General features: G+C 34.2%; 1 protein-coding gene and 1 long non-coding RNA gene across 2 annotated transcripts; both read left to right on the forward strand.

Moving 5' to 3' along the window:
- The first annotated feature begins 2,240 nt into the window (after positions 1-2,240).
- Positions 2,241-6,720, forward strand: LOC113736905 (polygalacturonase At1g48100-like). The gene is made up of 6 exons (XM_027264108.2): positions 2,241-2,909; positions 3,161-3,328; positions 3,537-3,581; positions 3,681-3,888; positions 3,988-4,069; positions 5,973-6,720. Exons 1-6 carry the CDS (start codon positions 2,433-2,435, stop codon positions 6,475-6,477), a joined length of 1,485 nt encoding a protein of 494 aa, XP_027119909.1. The 5' UTR covers positions 2,241-2,432; the 3' UTR covers positions 6,478-6,720.
- A 1,582-nt stretch (positions 6,721-8,302) lies between these two features.
- Positions 8,303-8,791, forward strand: LOC140038744 (uncharacterized). Its single transcript, XR_011842318.1, has 2 exons — positions 8,303-8,368; positions 8,485-8,791. It is a non-coding gene; the product is annotated as an uncharacterized lncRNA (long non-coding RNA).
- The last annotated feature ends 6,280 nt before the right edge of the window (positions 8,792-15,071 follow it).

The raw sequence follows: 15,071 nt of genomic DNA on the forward strand, positions 1-15,071 counted from the left end.
TAATACACAGGGCAAATGTCATTTCTCAACTGTGGGTTTACTCCTACTTCTGTGTTGCAAAACTAGACACAGTCTTGAACAGTTGCTCCCCCCCCCCCCCTCCCCCAACCCAAAACAATAAAAAACAAAACAAAAACCCAAAAAAAAATTTGTTATTTGAAATGCATGGTTATCTTATACTAAGTTGTTTATAAGTTGTTTTTGGGAAGGGTTGGGTTGGGTGGTACAGGGGTAGGGAGTGTAAGTAAGAGGTTTCGGATTCGAGTCCTCCCGCTTACACTGGAAAAAAAAAAAAAAAAAGTTGTTTATAAGTAACATGTTTAGCTTAGGGTTCAATTATACCTACCAACATGGCTTAGGTGAGAAGCGAAGTTATGCATAGTTTTGTGTTTTTAATTAACCTCTTTTTCTGGGGATGTTTATTATTAACTAATTATTATACATTTAATCTAATGACATTGTTGATGTAGTATCTTGGGGGTTCACAAATCACGACAACTATGATTGTTATTTTAGGGAGTTATCGTAGATCTGATTATGGACTGATTATGTTAGTTTTATGAAATTATTTGCAAGTAGTACCTCTTGGGTTCACAGGACTGTATAATTGCTTTAGGGCACTATTATGGATCGACACATGCACCCGTGAAAGGCTTAATCTGTTGTCTGCATGTACTACACAGTTCCGACTTCCATGACCACAAGATGCTACCAAACAACAAAGGTTCACGAGACCAACTTTCCTTTTACATCAAACCACATTCACTAGAATCAATCTGTCTTTTGTTTTTGAATCTTTTTTTTTTTCTTATTCCTCATCCTCCAAATTAATTCTCTCTTTATTGCTTATCTTCATTCACAATCACACATGTGTGGCTGCCCCCCCCCCCCCCCCCCCCACCCTTCACTTTTTAAAATTGGAGTACAAAAACTTTAGGCTTCACATTGATTGAAATTCCAACTATAAATAATCTATGACCCAAATAAATGAATTTCATATTGATTCATGATTTGTCTTCAAAGCAATGAATTGAGGCCACATATATAGCGCTTTCATAAAGTCTTGAAATTAGAATTTTAAATTTTTTTTTTTTTTTGGTTTGGCTCAAATCAGCTTAAGGAAATTGCCTAGTTCACTGAACAAACAATAGAGATAAAATTTGTTTCTAAGTCAGGAGGACCTAAATTGTCCTTCAAGTGAAAATGTGGTCAAAAGGGCTGGTTAACCATGTCCAAGACAGTGAATAGTACAAAATACAATTTCTTGGCAGCGGAGCTGAAGGAATTTAAGATTTTCTTTTGGTCCAGTTTGTGGTAAGGGACAAAGGAAAGGCAACATCCACAGGGAACCAAGAAATGCTTTTTTCGTTCACATTCTTAATAATCTGGAAACTCCTGATAACAAAAAGCCTGGTTGTATTTGTATGCAATTTATTATAGGCTAGGCTACAGACCTAACAAATGTTAAAAATATAATGACTAGTTTTATAGTTTTGCTGCATCCACTTTCAAGCAAAAAGCAGACTGTTTTTAAAGTTTTAGTTTGATCTGAAACTAGTGGCTGTCGATGTTGGCACCTTTTTTAAGAACACTACAACCTCAAAACAGATCACAAGACCATCCAGAGAAGTAGCAAAGTCAATTACAATATGATGAAGAACTATGTTCACTAAAACCTTCAATCATTCCTGCATTGGCGACTTGTATGGTTTCTAAGGTAGGAGACGGTAATGGAACTGTATATTTGGATCAACAATCTCGTAATTTTGGACCCTAAAGCAATCTGAAAAAAATGCATTGCATATAAATCATACAGTTGATTTTTCTGTAACACACAACTTTGGTCTAACATAATAACTCACAAATTTAAACTATCCGTAAAAAGTTATTAGGTCAACTCAAATATGAGGCGTTACATGTAAATGCATAGGTACTTTTTCTGTCATACCATGGAGAGATTTCTTTGTCATCTGAAAACAAAGAATAACCATGAAAATCAGGTCTTAGAGAAAGAAATGCACTAAGAAACAAGGAGATCCCTCTGCCAAGATTGCCACAGAAGCCATACCTGCCCATGGCTTGATGTTTATTGAAGAGGAGTATACTCTTGTAATAGTTGACAGTGATATTTGGATCAGCCTAAAGACAACACGTGTCTGTACGTTGCATGTTAGACATTCTCCAAGTGAGGTACATTTGGGTATAAATTTGTAGCCCCTACTTCACATGATTCTTGCCATTAGACATCTTCTGCTTCTTCTTTCCCACCTATTGTCTGCCTCAGTTCTTCCTCTTTCATTCACTTGAATTTTCACACTAATTTCTCCACAGTTGGAAAAAGAAATTCCTCCACATTGGTCGAACTATTCAAATGTTGGTCTAATTTTGAAGCATTGTTACACATAGAACACTTCCTTAGTTCATCACAGGAAATGGATTCTCGTAAATGGATTTTGTTTATAGGGATCATTGCAATTTTCCTGCTTCAGAATTCAAGCGATGTGGAAGGAAGGCATCATATTCACAGTCATAAGAAGCATAAGAGCAATAATGGAAATGCTGGTTCCCCTGTCTATGCACCTAGTCCTGGTGACCCTGGCTCCGATAACCCTGATTATCCTCCTCCTATTTCTTCAGACCCGAGCAATCCTCCATATAGTGATGACCCTGGAAATTCCAGCAGTCCTGTGTCTCCTGATCCTGGAAATTCTACCACAGGATGCACTTTCAATGTCATGGATTTCGGGGCAGTTGGTGATGGTTCAACTGATGACACTGCTGCATTTAGAGATGCTTGGAAGGAAGCTTGTCAAGCAGAATCAAGTGTTCTTTTGGTTCCTGAAAACTATGTTTTCTTGATCACTTCAACAATTTTTTCAGGACCTTGCAAACCTGGTCTTGTCTTTCAAGTAAGACAGCAAAATTTATCCCTCATCTGTTTTTGTTCTTGTTTTCTTAAAACTTTTAGAAATGGAGTACAGTTGAGAATTTATCAAATGCTTGTTCTAGGGAAGGAATAAGTAATGTTTAAGTTGTTTTATCTAATGCTATATTCGAAATTGTCGTTGTTTTATGGTTATTACTTTGTAAGTTGTTATACTGGACAATTTTAGGATAATTTAAAGTGTATTACTTAACATATTACTTAACTTTTTTCAAGGTTGATGGGGTCCTAATGGCGCCTGATGGACCTGATTGCTGGCCAAAAGGTGACAGCCCTCAGCAATGGCTTGTATTTTATCGACTAAATGACATGACACTGACTGGAACTGGTACTATTGAAGGCAATGGTGAAAAATGGTGGTCACTACCTTGCAAACCTCACATGGTACTTAGTTTTAGTTTTCCTCAGTGGCCTACTTTTTTCTGCATTCATTTTCAAGCCATTAACGGAGCTTAACTGGAAATCTGGACATTCATTCTGCAGTACTAATATTAGTTTTCTGGTGTGTACTTCTGAAAGTAATACAAGTGCCTATTCCAATTACTCAATATTGATCAAAGGCTAATAAATGCTATGGAATGCCCATTTTCAGGGACCTCATGGCTCAACATTGCCTGGACCATGTGACAGCCCAGCTGTGAGTAAATTCAACCAAACATCCAATTTAATGAGCTGCATTCAATATAGTGAAATTCTGAAGTGGTACTGAACTTAAATTCAATCTGCCTTGCTGCAGCTTATACGGTTCTTTATGAGCTCCAATTTGATGGTGACAAATTTGCGAATCCAAAATAGTCCAAAGTTTCATGTAAAGTTTGATGGATGTGAAGGTGTGATCATCGATACAGTGTCGATCTCTTCCCCTAAGCTTAGCCCGAATACGGATGGAATTCACGTCGAGAACACTAAATCTGTTGGAATATACAACTCAGTAATCGCAAATGGTAGTTCAAATGCCCTTGAATCATTGGATTTTCTTCATGTTTAATAACCTTCCAGTCAATCTGAATCTGCACTGATTCATGTATTCACTCGTCTTGTAGGCGATGATTGCATATCGATTGGTCCTGGTTGTTCAAATGTCGATATAGAATCTGTCACTTGTGGACCTAGCCATGGGATCAGGTGTGTGCCCTGCCTTACCTTTTTACTCTATATACAACTGAAATTGAATAAATGACAAGCCGAATTGCTTGACTTCAGCATGTTTTAGCTTGTCCTGCCTGCATCTACTCTTGTCTGAGAGTGAATCCACAACGTTTTATTTTAATTCTGGATTGCAAAAGTTGGGTGGTTATTTTTATATAGGAGTGAAGGGAAGGAAATACTAGATGTCCAAGCCAGATGCAGAGTTTAGCCTAGTCCAATGAAATTTCATTTTTTCCAAGAACCTGCATCTTTTACTGTCATAACAGACAGCAGACCTGAAACTGAATTGCCTAAATTGATTCACGGGACTGGACCAGATTGGGATGCTATTCACTGACATGATGTTATGCAATTGGTTATATTGGAGCGTGGAATTTCCATTCCTCTCTAGAGTGAAAGGAATGCCTAAAATTGTAGCAGAACAGATACCTAATTTTGTTATATGTTCTTCCATAAATGATCAATGCCTAAAAGCCACATACAGTTGAGGGTGGGAAATTGCCCCCTCTCAACTTTGGTAAAATCACAAAATAGCCTTAGAAAATTTGAGAAGTTTCTGAATTACATTATATTTGGCTCCTCTAAATTTTGTGCAATTACATTTAGTAGTTCCATTTCCCCCTTGACTATTAAGATATCATAATGGTTATCTTTTGTTAGACTCTTGGACCCACATCAAGTTATATAAATGATTGATCCATTTGAATTGAATATTATTTGAAAACTTTTCTTTGCTATAGCATTTTTTTTGGGGCAAAATACACTTTACCCCTATGGTATAGCTAATTTTCACATAATCCTCCTCTAATTTTAAAAACTATATATAACGCCCTCATAGTTTGGATTAAAGTGTCAAAATGATGAAAATGATCATCCGTAACAGACCCTATGAAAATATCGAAATTACCATGGTTTAAAAGTTAAAATGACTTATGTGACCAAAATATATAAGTATAATATGCATGACACTTTAACCTCGTATGGTTTTATATTTTATCATATAACACTTACTTTAGTACTTTACTATATAACTCCCTTATACTTTAGTATTTTACCATATAACCCCTTATGGTTTTCAATATATATACATAACCCCCTTTTGGTTAATAAATAATTTTTGATTTTACATAGGGGTATTTTTGACATTTTAGTTGACTCCGTTATGGATCGCAAATTCCGTCACTTTGATACTTTAATTCAAACCATGAGGGGGTCATGTATAGTTTTTGAAACCATAGAGGGTTATGTAATAAAACACTAAACCATAGAGGGTCATGTATAGTTTTTGAAACCCTGAGGGGGTCATATATAGTTTTTGAAACCATAGAGGGTTACGTAATAAAACACTAAACCATAGAGGGTAAATTATAATTTGCCTTTTTTTGTGAAGTATGTGAGATGAAAAAATTTGTTGGAAAACGTGTGTTTAAGACAAATAAGAAATGCTTTTTTAAAATTTTTTTTCTAAATTTTTTATGCTCCTAACTCAAATAAGTAGAATGATGTTATTGCAAGATTAAAATCACAAAATTAGATTTACTGGTACATGTGACAAAGATATCTATCAAACAGTATTATCACATCAAACATGAGAGTTACACGTCGCACCTCCTGATTTAGGGTCCTAGCTCTGCCTAAAAGTGCACTAATTTATCTCTGTACATAATAACCAAGCATATTCATTGTATCCAAAATGTTGATCAGTGATAGAAATCATAAGCAAACATTTTTCTTGGAAATTCTGTTCACAGTACAGGAAGTCTGTAGTTCACGGCACATCTGAAACAGAACAGCTTTCTTTGTCCTTTCTGTACTAGCTCGACAAAATTTGTATACTTCTTTCAGAAATGTAACACTAACCTCGTTTTCGATTTTGCAGCATTGGGAGCCTAGGAGTGCACAATTCCCGGGCATGTGTTTCGAACATAACAGTCCGGAATGCCATCATAAAGGACTCAGATAACGGAGTCAGGATAAAGACATGGCAGGGAGGTGCAGGATCTGTAACAGGCATATACTTTGAGGACATCCAAATGGACAATGTTAGAAACTGCATAATCATAGACCAATACTACTGCCTGTCAAAGGCGTGTCGAAATCAGACTTCAGCCGTTTACCTATCGGACGTATCGTTTAGGAACATAAAGGGTACTTATGATGTGAGAAGCCCTCCAATTCACTTTGCCTGCAGTGATACAGTGGCCTGCACAAATATAACAATGTCTGAAGTTGAGCTGCTTCCGTTCGAAGGTATATTGGTAGATGATCCATTCTGCTGGAATGCATATGGGATTCAGGAGACCTTAACTATACCTCCAATCGATTGTTTACTGGATGGAATGCCTGAAACTGTAGGAGAAAGCAACTTATATGCCTGCAATTAGGGGGGATAGTTTACTTAATACTGTATAGGTAGACAAGTAGCCAACTATTCTGTCAGGGTTTCATCTCTGAATTTCCTGCAATCTTGGTGCTTTCTTGTTTTACTTCCATCCCTTTAGGGTATATTCCCTGATTGTGCGATGAGTGCATGAAATCTAGTCTGCATAGGTTCATTTTGGTGCCTATAATGTACTAGTAGTAGTACCATAATATAAAATATAAGCCAAGATTGAGTTTCAAGTGCAGCAGAACTATCTGTTTATGTTGATTTATTGCTGTATAGCTTCATTTTGAATGAAAAATTAAAATAGATGATGAATAATTGTAGCATAGAGTTAAATGTAGGTGATTATCAAATATTTGTTCTCCTTCTTAGGGAGATTGCTTTTTCTTTTCTTTTCTTTTTTCTTTCTTTCTTTTGAACTTTAATGGATAGAGATAAAAAAGAGTTCAAAAAGTCCCCAAGATCTAACACAGTTATTTCCTTATCGAAACTTGTTCATATAATCAATCTTATCTATGCAATTTCAAATTCGCCCAATTTAATCCATCAATTGTATGGTGCAATTACCCAAAGAATCCCTTTCTTATTGCCCATCACCCACACATCAATGTGAACTACATACTTGCATGATCAATGTGAACCACCTATCAAAGAATCTCATCCTTATTTCCTGGAAATGCCCTTAATTTCTGACGTTCCAAGAACAATCAACAGAAGCTGCCAAGGAAAGCCCTCTAGACATAATCCAACAAACAACTGCTGAAAACCATGCTTAAATTACCACAGAAATTTAAGGCCTTATTTGGATTGTAATTTTTCTTCTAAAAATTTTTATGAACATATTTTTCAATAATCTTTTTACTTCACGTACATTAAATCGTTACCGTATATTTATTTTGTAAAAACTCTAGAAAATAGCAATCTAAACGAACTCTAATAGACAAGGAAGGAAGTCTTTTAGGAATCAACTTCCAGGCCAGAACCTGTTTCCAACAAACCTTCAGAAGAACATGGACAAGTAAAACGTAGATGTTTAATGGTTTCCAAAGCAGACTGACAAAGAATGCAATATGCATCATCTTCAAGAACCACCACTATAGCAGCAGCCTTGGCCTGGTTAGTAAAGTCTACCTTCTTCAAATCAAGGAATAGACTTTTTTTACTAGACCAATTGATGCCAATAAACAAGTTGTGGGTTCTTGTGGGCGCTTTAAAAGGTCAAGTTCTACTTTAGATTGATAATAATTTAAAGCACCTTCACATAAATTTTTTTTCCCATATTTTTACTGTATAAGAAAACAATTTTATATTATAAATACCTTGTCAAAACATAGCAAAGCATATAGTAGTACTGTATCAACGCTGTAATTTATTAGCTGCAATAAGATTACCTTGGTGAAGGAAGGAAGGTTCCTTTTAATCCATTTTCTTTGTACCTTACTCACCATAAATTCATTGTATTTGCCATTCATTTACTTTGAATACTAAATATAGGAAAAGTTTTATGTATTTAAGTATTTTTATTTCGCTATGATTTAGCCGAACTTGTACACTTGTTAATTACCTCTTTACAATTCAAGTTGCAATGTTAATCTCTTTAATTTTTTTTGCCAAAATGTCATTTGTATTTCTATTGATATAAACATGCCTCCACACATATTCACAAAAGGAAGCAACTGCTCCATCAAGGCTAGAGGCGTCAAAGAAATCTTTTTAACTAAAATCTACCCGTACACACCCACAAATAAGGGGGCATGGATATTTTTAGATTTCTAAATTTAAATTTAAATGGATTGATCAATTATATCCATTTTATGGCCACCTATTGTCACTCCTCCTCTGATGAGCTCCCTGCCTCCCCACCACTGTCTTCTCCTCCGCCTTCACCAGTAAGTCCTCTCCCGGCTTCCTCTTTTCTGCCACTTCTTGTTTCCCTCCCCCATCACCCTATCTCTTCCACCAATCACTCTCTCCTGAAATTAATGAATTCCTTTCTTTGCTAAAGTCAGTGAATGTTTCAGCAAGATGAAAGGTTTGACTAAAAGAATGAAAGAAGAAGTCCTCCAAATTCTTGTTAGCTCCAATTGGTGCTTCTCGTAACATCCTCTGATCTATCTATCTTCTACTCAGTATATATTCCTCTCCTTTTTTGATGTTGGTGACATATTGCGTGATTCAACAAAGGAATTCTTTGTTTAGAGAAATTAGCCTTGTGGATTTTCATTTTTCTTTGTCCTTTTTCTGGGAAACAATTGGACACTTTAACAAGATTTAAATTTGAATCATTAACTTGTACTTGATGTTATATTTTTTTTTCTTTGGAATGGTACTTGATTCATTTTGTGGCACCATTTACAGAGACCATGACTGATTTTTGGAGACCCTCATTTCTGTTTTATTTTCTTAAATGAAATTTGTGCCATCTACTAATTACATATTATTTAATTCAAATTTTTGTGTTATTATCATTTAATTATTAAATAGTATGCAATTTTGCAACATTTGCATGAGTTGAAAAAATGTTAATTAGTCTTGTTGGATATTTAGTGATGAGTGCAGAGAAGGTTATAAATTGGTAATTTAGTTTATAAATGAATTTGTAAAAAGATAAAATAAATGGATTGTAAATGGTAATTGAGTTATCCGACTCATTTTTTGACTTATCCAGTTGTATCCATCTAATTAAATGTAAGGTTGATTGTGAATCGAGCTACTCGCAAACAATTCGATCAATCGCTTGGCTTGAACTCGGGTTGACCAAGTTTGAACTCGAGCTCGAGCTGCTTGATTGGGAAGCAAGTCGAATTTCAAGCCCAGATATATACTAGTCGAACTTGACGAGCTACTCATCAAGTACTTAAATAAGATATATTTTTAAATATGCCATTACCACTAAGGGTTTATGCCTTCAGATAATTTACAAGTTGATTTGCGTACCTAATAAAATTCTTTAATGGCAAAAGGGTAATAGAATTTGTAGACACAATTCAATTTCATTCTCCAAGTTTCGAGCTTAATGGCTCAAAAATGGGTCTGATCAAGGTTCTATGCTTGAAGCATCATCGAGTACTTGAGCTGATATGGCTTGATCTTGACTTGAGCCATATCGAGTCAAGTTTGAGTTTTTTTACCGTTTCAACAAGTTAAGTTCAGTTCTCTATTTCCGAGCTTGATCGAGTTTAAGTAAAGTGTCAATAGTGTTTGAGTCGAATTCAAGTATAGCACTGCTCGAATTTAAACTCGACTCGTATACACTCCTAATTAAATAAATATAAATGAATTGACTCAATTATACTCATTACTTATTTCAATCCACCCAAGTCACCCATAGTGACACTTCTAATCAAGACTATGTGTCTCTCTTGCAAGCCACAAGGGAAAATCTACTTCCCACTTCACGTGTAAAATTGGTCTAGTTCTATTGGAGCTTCTACAAATTAAAGTAAAAGTACAATTCCAAAAGAATTCTTTCTGCTGTCTATTATCTCTGGTGATTATAGCTAAGAAGAACTCATCATCTACATTATCATTAAGCCAGCTCACTTTTTTAATACCAGTCCACTTTTAAAAAATGTGGAGTATGATTAACATATACCAAAACCTTTTTAGCAACTCAACACTATGGGTACGAGGAAAAAAAAAAAAATTGCTAAGAATGCTTATTGTTGACAAATATCAGCTTCTTCAGGTCCTGTTGGGGAAAAAGAAATAAGCAAAAGTGATATAATCGAGTCACAAAATTGGCAAACCCCATTTCTTTGAATCCCAATTGCTGCAGAATACCTAGCGGACTTGTATTTATTCTACACCAAGTAAATTAATAAATAGTAAAGGGTAACTTTTAGTCTTGTCTTATGTATTGACATCATGAAGGCTGTAAGTCGATTCCACTAAAATGGATTAAATCCATTGCTACAAAATTCAGCCAAAACGGTTTAATTTCAAAATAATTAACTGAAGGAATATTAAGTGGTGTTGCTTTGTGTTTCTAAAAGTTGAAATCTCTTCATCAATTTTCAAATATGGACGTACATTTTCTGAACTAATTACATTTGTAAACTATCTTTGTAAAATTTAACTTTTTACCTCTATATTGGGTTTACTATGGGTAGAAAAAACAAATTTTTTTTTAGTGCCGGTGATTGCAATACCTCTGAATATATTATTGTTTGCTGGCTCCCATTTCTTTTTTGGTTTTTTTTGGGGGGGCGGGGGAGGGGGGATGGTGGTGTTATTGAAGGATTAAAGAAAAAAAAAAAAGGAATTGGTACCTATCCAATCCATTTAAGGACGAACAAGGCCCGAACGATTATCAGGAAAACCGTTCAGAGTGGTTTTAGTAAAATATACACAATGTAACTCACTTTTAACAACGTATGACTATAGAATAAAATTTTATGAGTCTCATACATAATGTGAAAAACGAGGTACAAGATAAACTATGAATCCTATATATATTTTTTTGTCAAATCTTGACCATGAACTTTCAGAAACAATTAAAGGACCAAACCTGACAAACGTCAATTCTTTGATTCCCCGTAGCTGAAGAATAACGAGTACCATCCTTTCCAAAAACAAATAAATAAATGGCAAAAAGGCAACTTTTTAGACTTGTTCTGTTGGGCTGAATGCTGGATCTTAAGTCTTAACCGCAGGCCGCATGGACTAATAAAAGTGCATGGTATAAATTCATTGCCTACAAAACAAATCCTAAGATAAAAATTTGTTTTCCTATAAATTCAGCGAAAATTGTTTCCAAAACCATTCTCGCATTTCCATTTGCAGTGATTAACAAGAAGTCATGAAGCAGCTTACCTTCATTTTCCTGTTGGCTCTTTTCATCAATTCAATTTGTTAGTACTCTTCTTCCCCTCTCCCCCTACATCCTATCTCCCCACTATTTAGAAGAGTGTTTTAATAGCGTTAAAGTACTGAACGTTACTCTTTTGACCTATATGTTTCACAACTTGAGAGCATATTGACAGCATTTTGGCATTCTACATATCAAAGTCTTGTTTGATAGGATATATATATATATATACACCTACCACCATATTTTTTAAAAATTATTTTTTCAAATTCAATTACCAGCTTGAAGCCTTTAAGAAATTTCAAAAGAAGTCTCCATTACAAAATACCTTTCCATTAACCCTTCAAAACTTTCTTCTCATTTAGTTTTGGCACTCCAATTTACTAGATATTTTTAATTTAGCACCGAAAATTTACGTGCATTTTTTGTAGCCCTAGCGAAAGCCCCCATTTTCGTCTTCTTAATTATAACATTCTTCTACTTTTGCCCCTTCAACTTACAACAGTTTTTGCTTTTAGTAGGAGGAACAACGTTCGAAACAATTTTTTTTTTTATTTCATATGTGGTCAAGGAGTTACATTGGCACAACATCTTTGTTTGAAGAGAAAAATTTATGAAATAAAACATCTGGGAGCCTTATTGACAAGACTGAACTTTTGTTATTAGTGCAATTAATTATGCCATCAAATGTTTAACTACGATATTTTGCTAGTGGTCTTTTGTTGATATAGTGTACAATGTGCAGTTTAAGTATCGCCAAGGGGAGATGGAGGTTTGCTCAAGCCTAAGATACAACAAGCCTTTAGAGGCTCTTGTGAAGTAAAATTTTGCAGAAGTAATGAAGAGTGCAGATTTTGTGGTGGTTACACATGCCAAGGTAAATTAGGCAATGGACAATCAGATACTGACGGTTCTGTTCTTGGCAAATGTGCCAGGGCAAGAATAAAAATGGTGGATATGCATCTTTACAGCAGCCTTGGTTGGTCAGAAAATTCTTGGGGCGTTCTTGGGTTGCCTTTTCAAGTAGGGTTAATTCCACTTTGTCCCCCCAAACTTTGGACGATTACCCACTTCAGTCCCTAAACTTCAAAATGGGGCACTTAAGTCCCTAAACTTATAAATACCTCCCACTTAAGGAAAATCGTTAACAAATCCTGAATGCCGTTGGTGGTCGAAGTGTCCCATTTTATAAGGATTTAGAGATTTAAGTGTCCTATTTTATAAGTTTAGGGACTTAAGTGTTCCATTTTGAAGTTTAGGAACTGAAGTGGGTAATTGTCCAAAGTTTGAGGCGATAAAGTGGAATTAACCCTTTCAAGTATATCATATGTATGGCTTCCATAGTCTTGCTGTGTACTTCGCTTAAATTTGTGTGAACTTTGTTGAATTTGATAATAAGGCTGCGACCTGGGACAGGACGACCATCCTTGAACAGTGTGACATTGACACTGCAAATTGTAATTTATTCTTAATTGTTTGTATATTTTTATAATAAAGGTGTGACATTTTATTATTATTCTTATGGTTCAATGCATAATAATTGCATATTTGCTATGACATTTTACAAGTAATTCATACAAAATTACAAATTATTTAAGTTTGACTCACAGAAAATTTGATTTGACTTGTCAAAATATCGAATTCAAGTACATACAATCAAAGCTCGTTCGGTGACTTATAGTTATTAGTCTGTATTTCCAAAATTTGAAAACAAAAGTTGCACAATCTTATAAACTTACAAGTTATAATAAGCTGTCAATTTGTCTGCTAATCAGTGAACATTCAATCTTTTTTCATTGATTAAATACAAGCACTACTAATATTTTAATTAAGTAATAGATGACTTTAAGTCTGTATTATATGCTTGCTATTTTAGAAGATAAGCAATATAAAAGAAGGAATAGAAGTGGAGTTAAAGAAGGAAAACTATAAGTATATTTTTATAAAATTTACTTATCATATATATTTCTGACCATATCCATGCGAATAACGTGAAAATCGTGAATAGTTTATTAATATTTTCAAATTTAAAATCATGTTCTGATTTGGATTGATACCTAAATAAACAAGTTTGAGTGAGGTTGGCTCGAATCGAATTCAAGCCGAGTGCCAAGTTGCTTGTTTCGATTTACAACTCTAATTATAGGGCTTGCCTCTTTCTCCTTGAGCTTTCTCCTTCTATACAAAAGTTTTAGTACTGCCGGACTCCTGGCCGTGGATATTGTTGTTGCCATCTGTTCTTCTACAGTAATTTGATAAAGTAAAATAATCTTCTAGAGCCTAATAAATGAAAAATCAATGCATTAGTCTTCAAACTTTAGCGGGATAAATAGTAAGGTTCGGCCGACAAGCTTAAGTGGTCTTTTGTCCTTTACTTCCTAAAATTTTGATCATTTAAGTTGTGTTTGGATTGCATTTTCCGTCATTTTTTATGAAAAAATTACTGTAGTGATTTGATATATGTGAGGGAAAAAGGTGATAGGGAAATGTGATTACGGAAAACGATAATATTTTCCGACGGAAACAAGCAATCTAAACAAGGTTTAAATCTTCCTCTAGTTTAGGGTTGTCCTTTATGTTAATAATATGAAAACAAAAAGACGAAAGTAGAAAATTAATATTACAATCAATTAGTTACCCCAAGTACAATTGTTGAGTTGTTGTGGAGAAAGAAATTAATAAAAAAAAAATAATATTAGAACAGTAAGAAAATAATTGGTATTATTTAGTTTATGAAAAATACATAATATATTGGATTGAAACTTAGTGAGTGTAATAAAAGAAAATTCCTATCAGACAACTTCTGCTTAGACTGTAATAGTTCACTTCTTTTATATATATATTTTTTTAGCCATGTCAATTATTAATTTTCATTTTCATGGGGATAATCTGGTCACTTTACAGAACTATATGAGGTACACATGATCGAACTTTTCACAAATTGAATTGTTCGACCCGATTGCACCTAGTTGAAAATATTGTAATGTTGGGTAGATTGGTGCAATTCAACCTTAAGGAGAATAAGGTGAGAAAAAGAGTATTTTTCACGAGGATTTATTCGAATTAACCCTTAATCGAAATCTACCTCAATTTGAAGCTTTAATATTCCTTCCTTAAAGTAGTGTCTGTTCGTGTGTAATGGTGAAGGAAAGTGACGGAGAATAAGTTTTTTTTTCCTCCCTCTTTGCACGCAAACAAAGCAAACAAAGTACTTTGTTTTGTAGGAAAGTTACAAAATTTTCTTGCACCTTTTTTGTAACTTTGGAGGAAAAAAAGTTAGTTGCACACAACATTCTTAATAACTATCGCTTATTATAGTAAAATCTCTATAAATTAATAGCCTTGGGATCACACAAATTCTATTAATTTAAAGAGGTATTAATTAATCGATAAATTAATAATTTATGGGAAATATTATTCGTACTCTAATTTTGTTATTCACACTCCCACAATCATTTTAGTTATATAGTTTTCATTTATTAGACTATATAATAAAATAAATGTTGGGAGTGTAAATTAACAAAAGATAGAGTGCAAATAAACATTTTCCTAATTTATTAATTTATCAAGTGTACTCAACTAAAGTTTTATTTTAATTTATAAAAATGTGAATTATTTTATTGATAAAAGGAGGCTAAAAGTCTGAGGAACACAAACCAATTCATATCTTTTTTATTTTCAATTATAATTTAATTCTATTGATGTCTTCAATGTACGTACATAACTGATGTCATTTTAGACTCATATCTTAAGGAAAAAAGAAACAACAATAGATTCATAGT

Source organism: Coffea arabica, chromosome 3e, assembly GCF_036785885.1.
Source record: "Coffea arabica cultivar ET-39 chromosome 3e, Coffea Arabica ET-39 HiFi, whole genome shotgun sequence".
NCBI classification, from domain to species: Eukaryota; Viridiplantae; Streptophyta; class Magnoliopsida; order Gentianales; family Rubiaceae; genus Coffea; species Coffea arabica.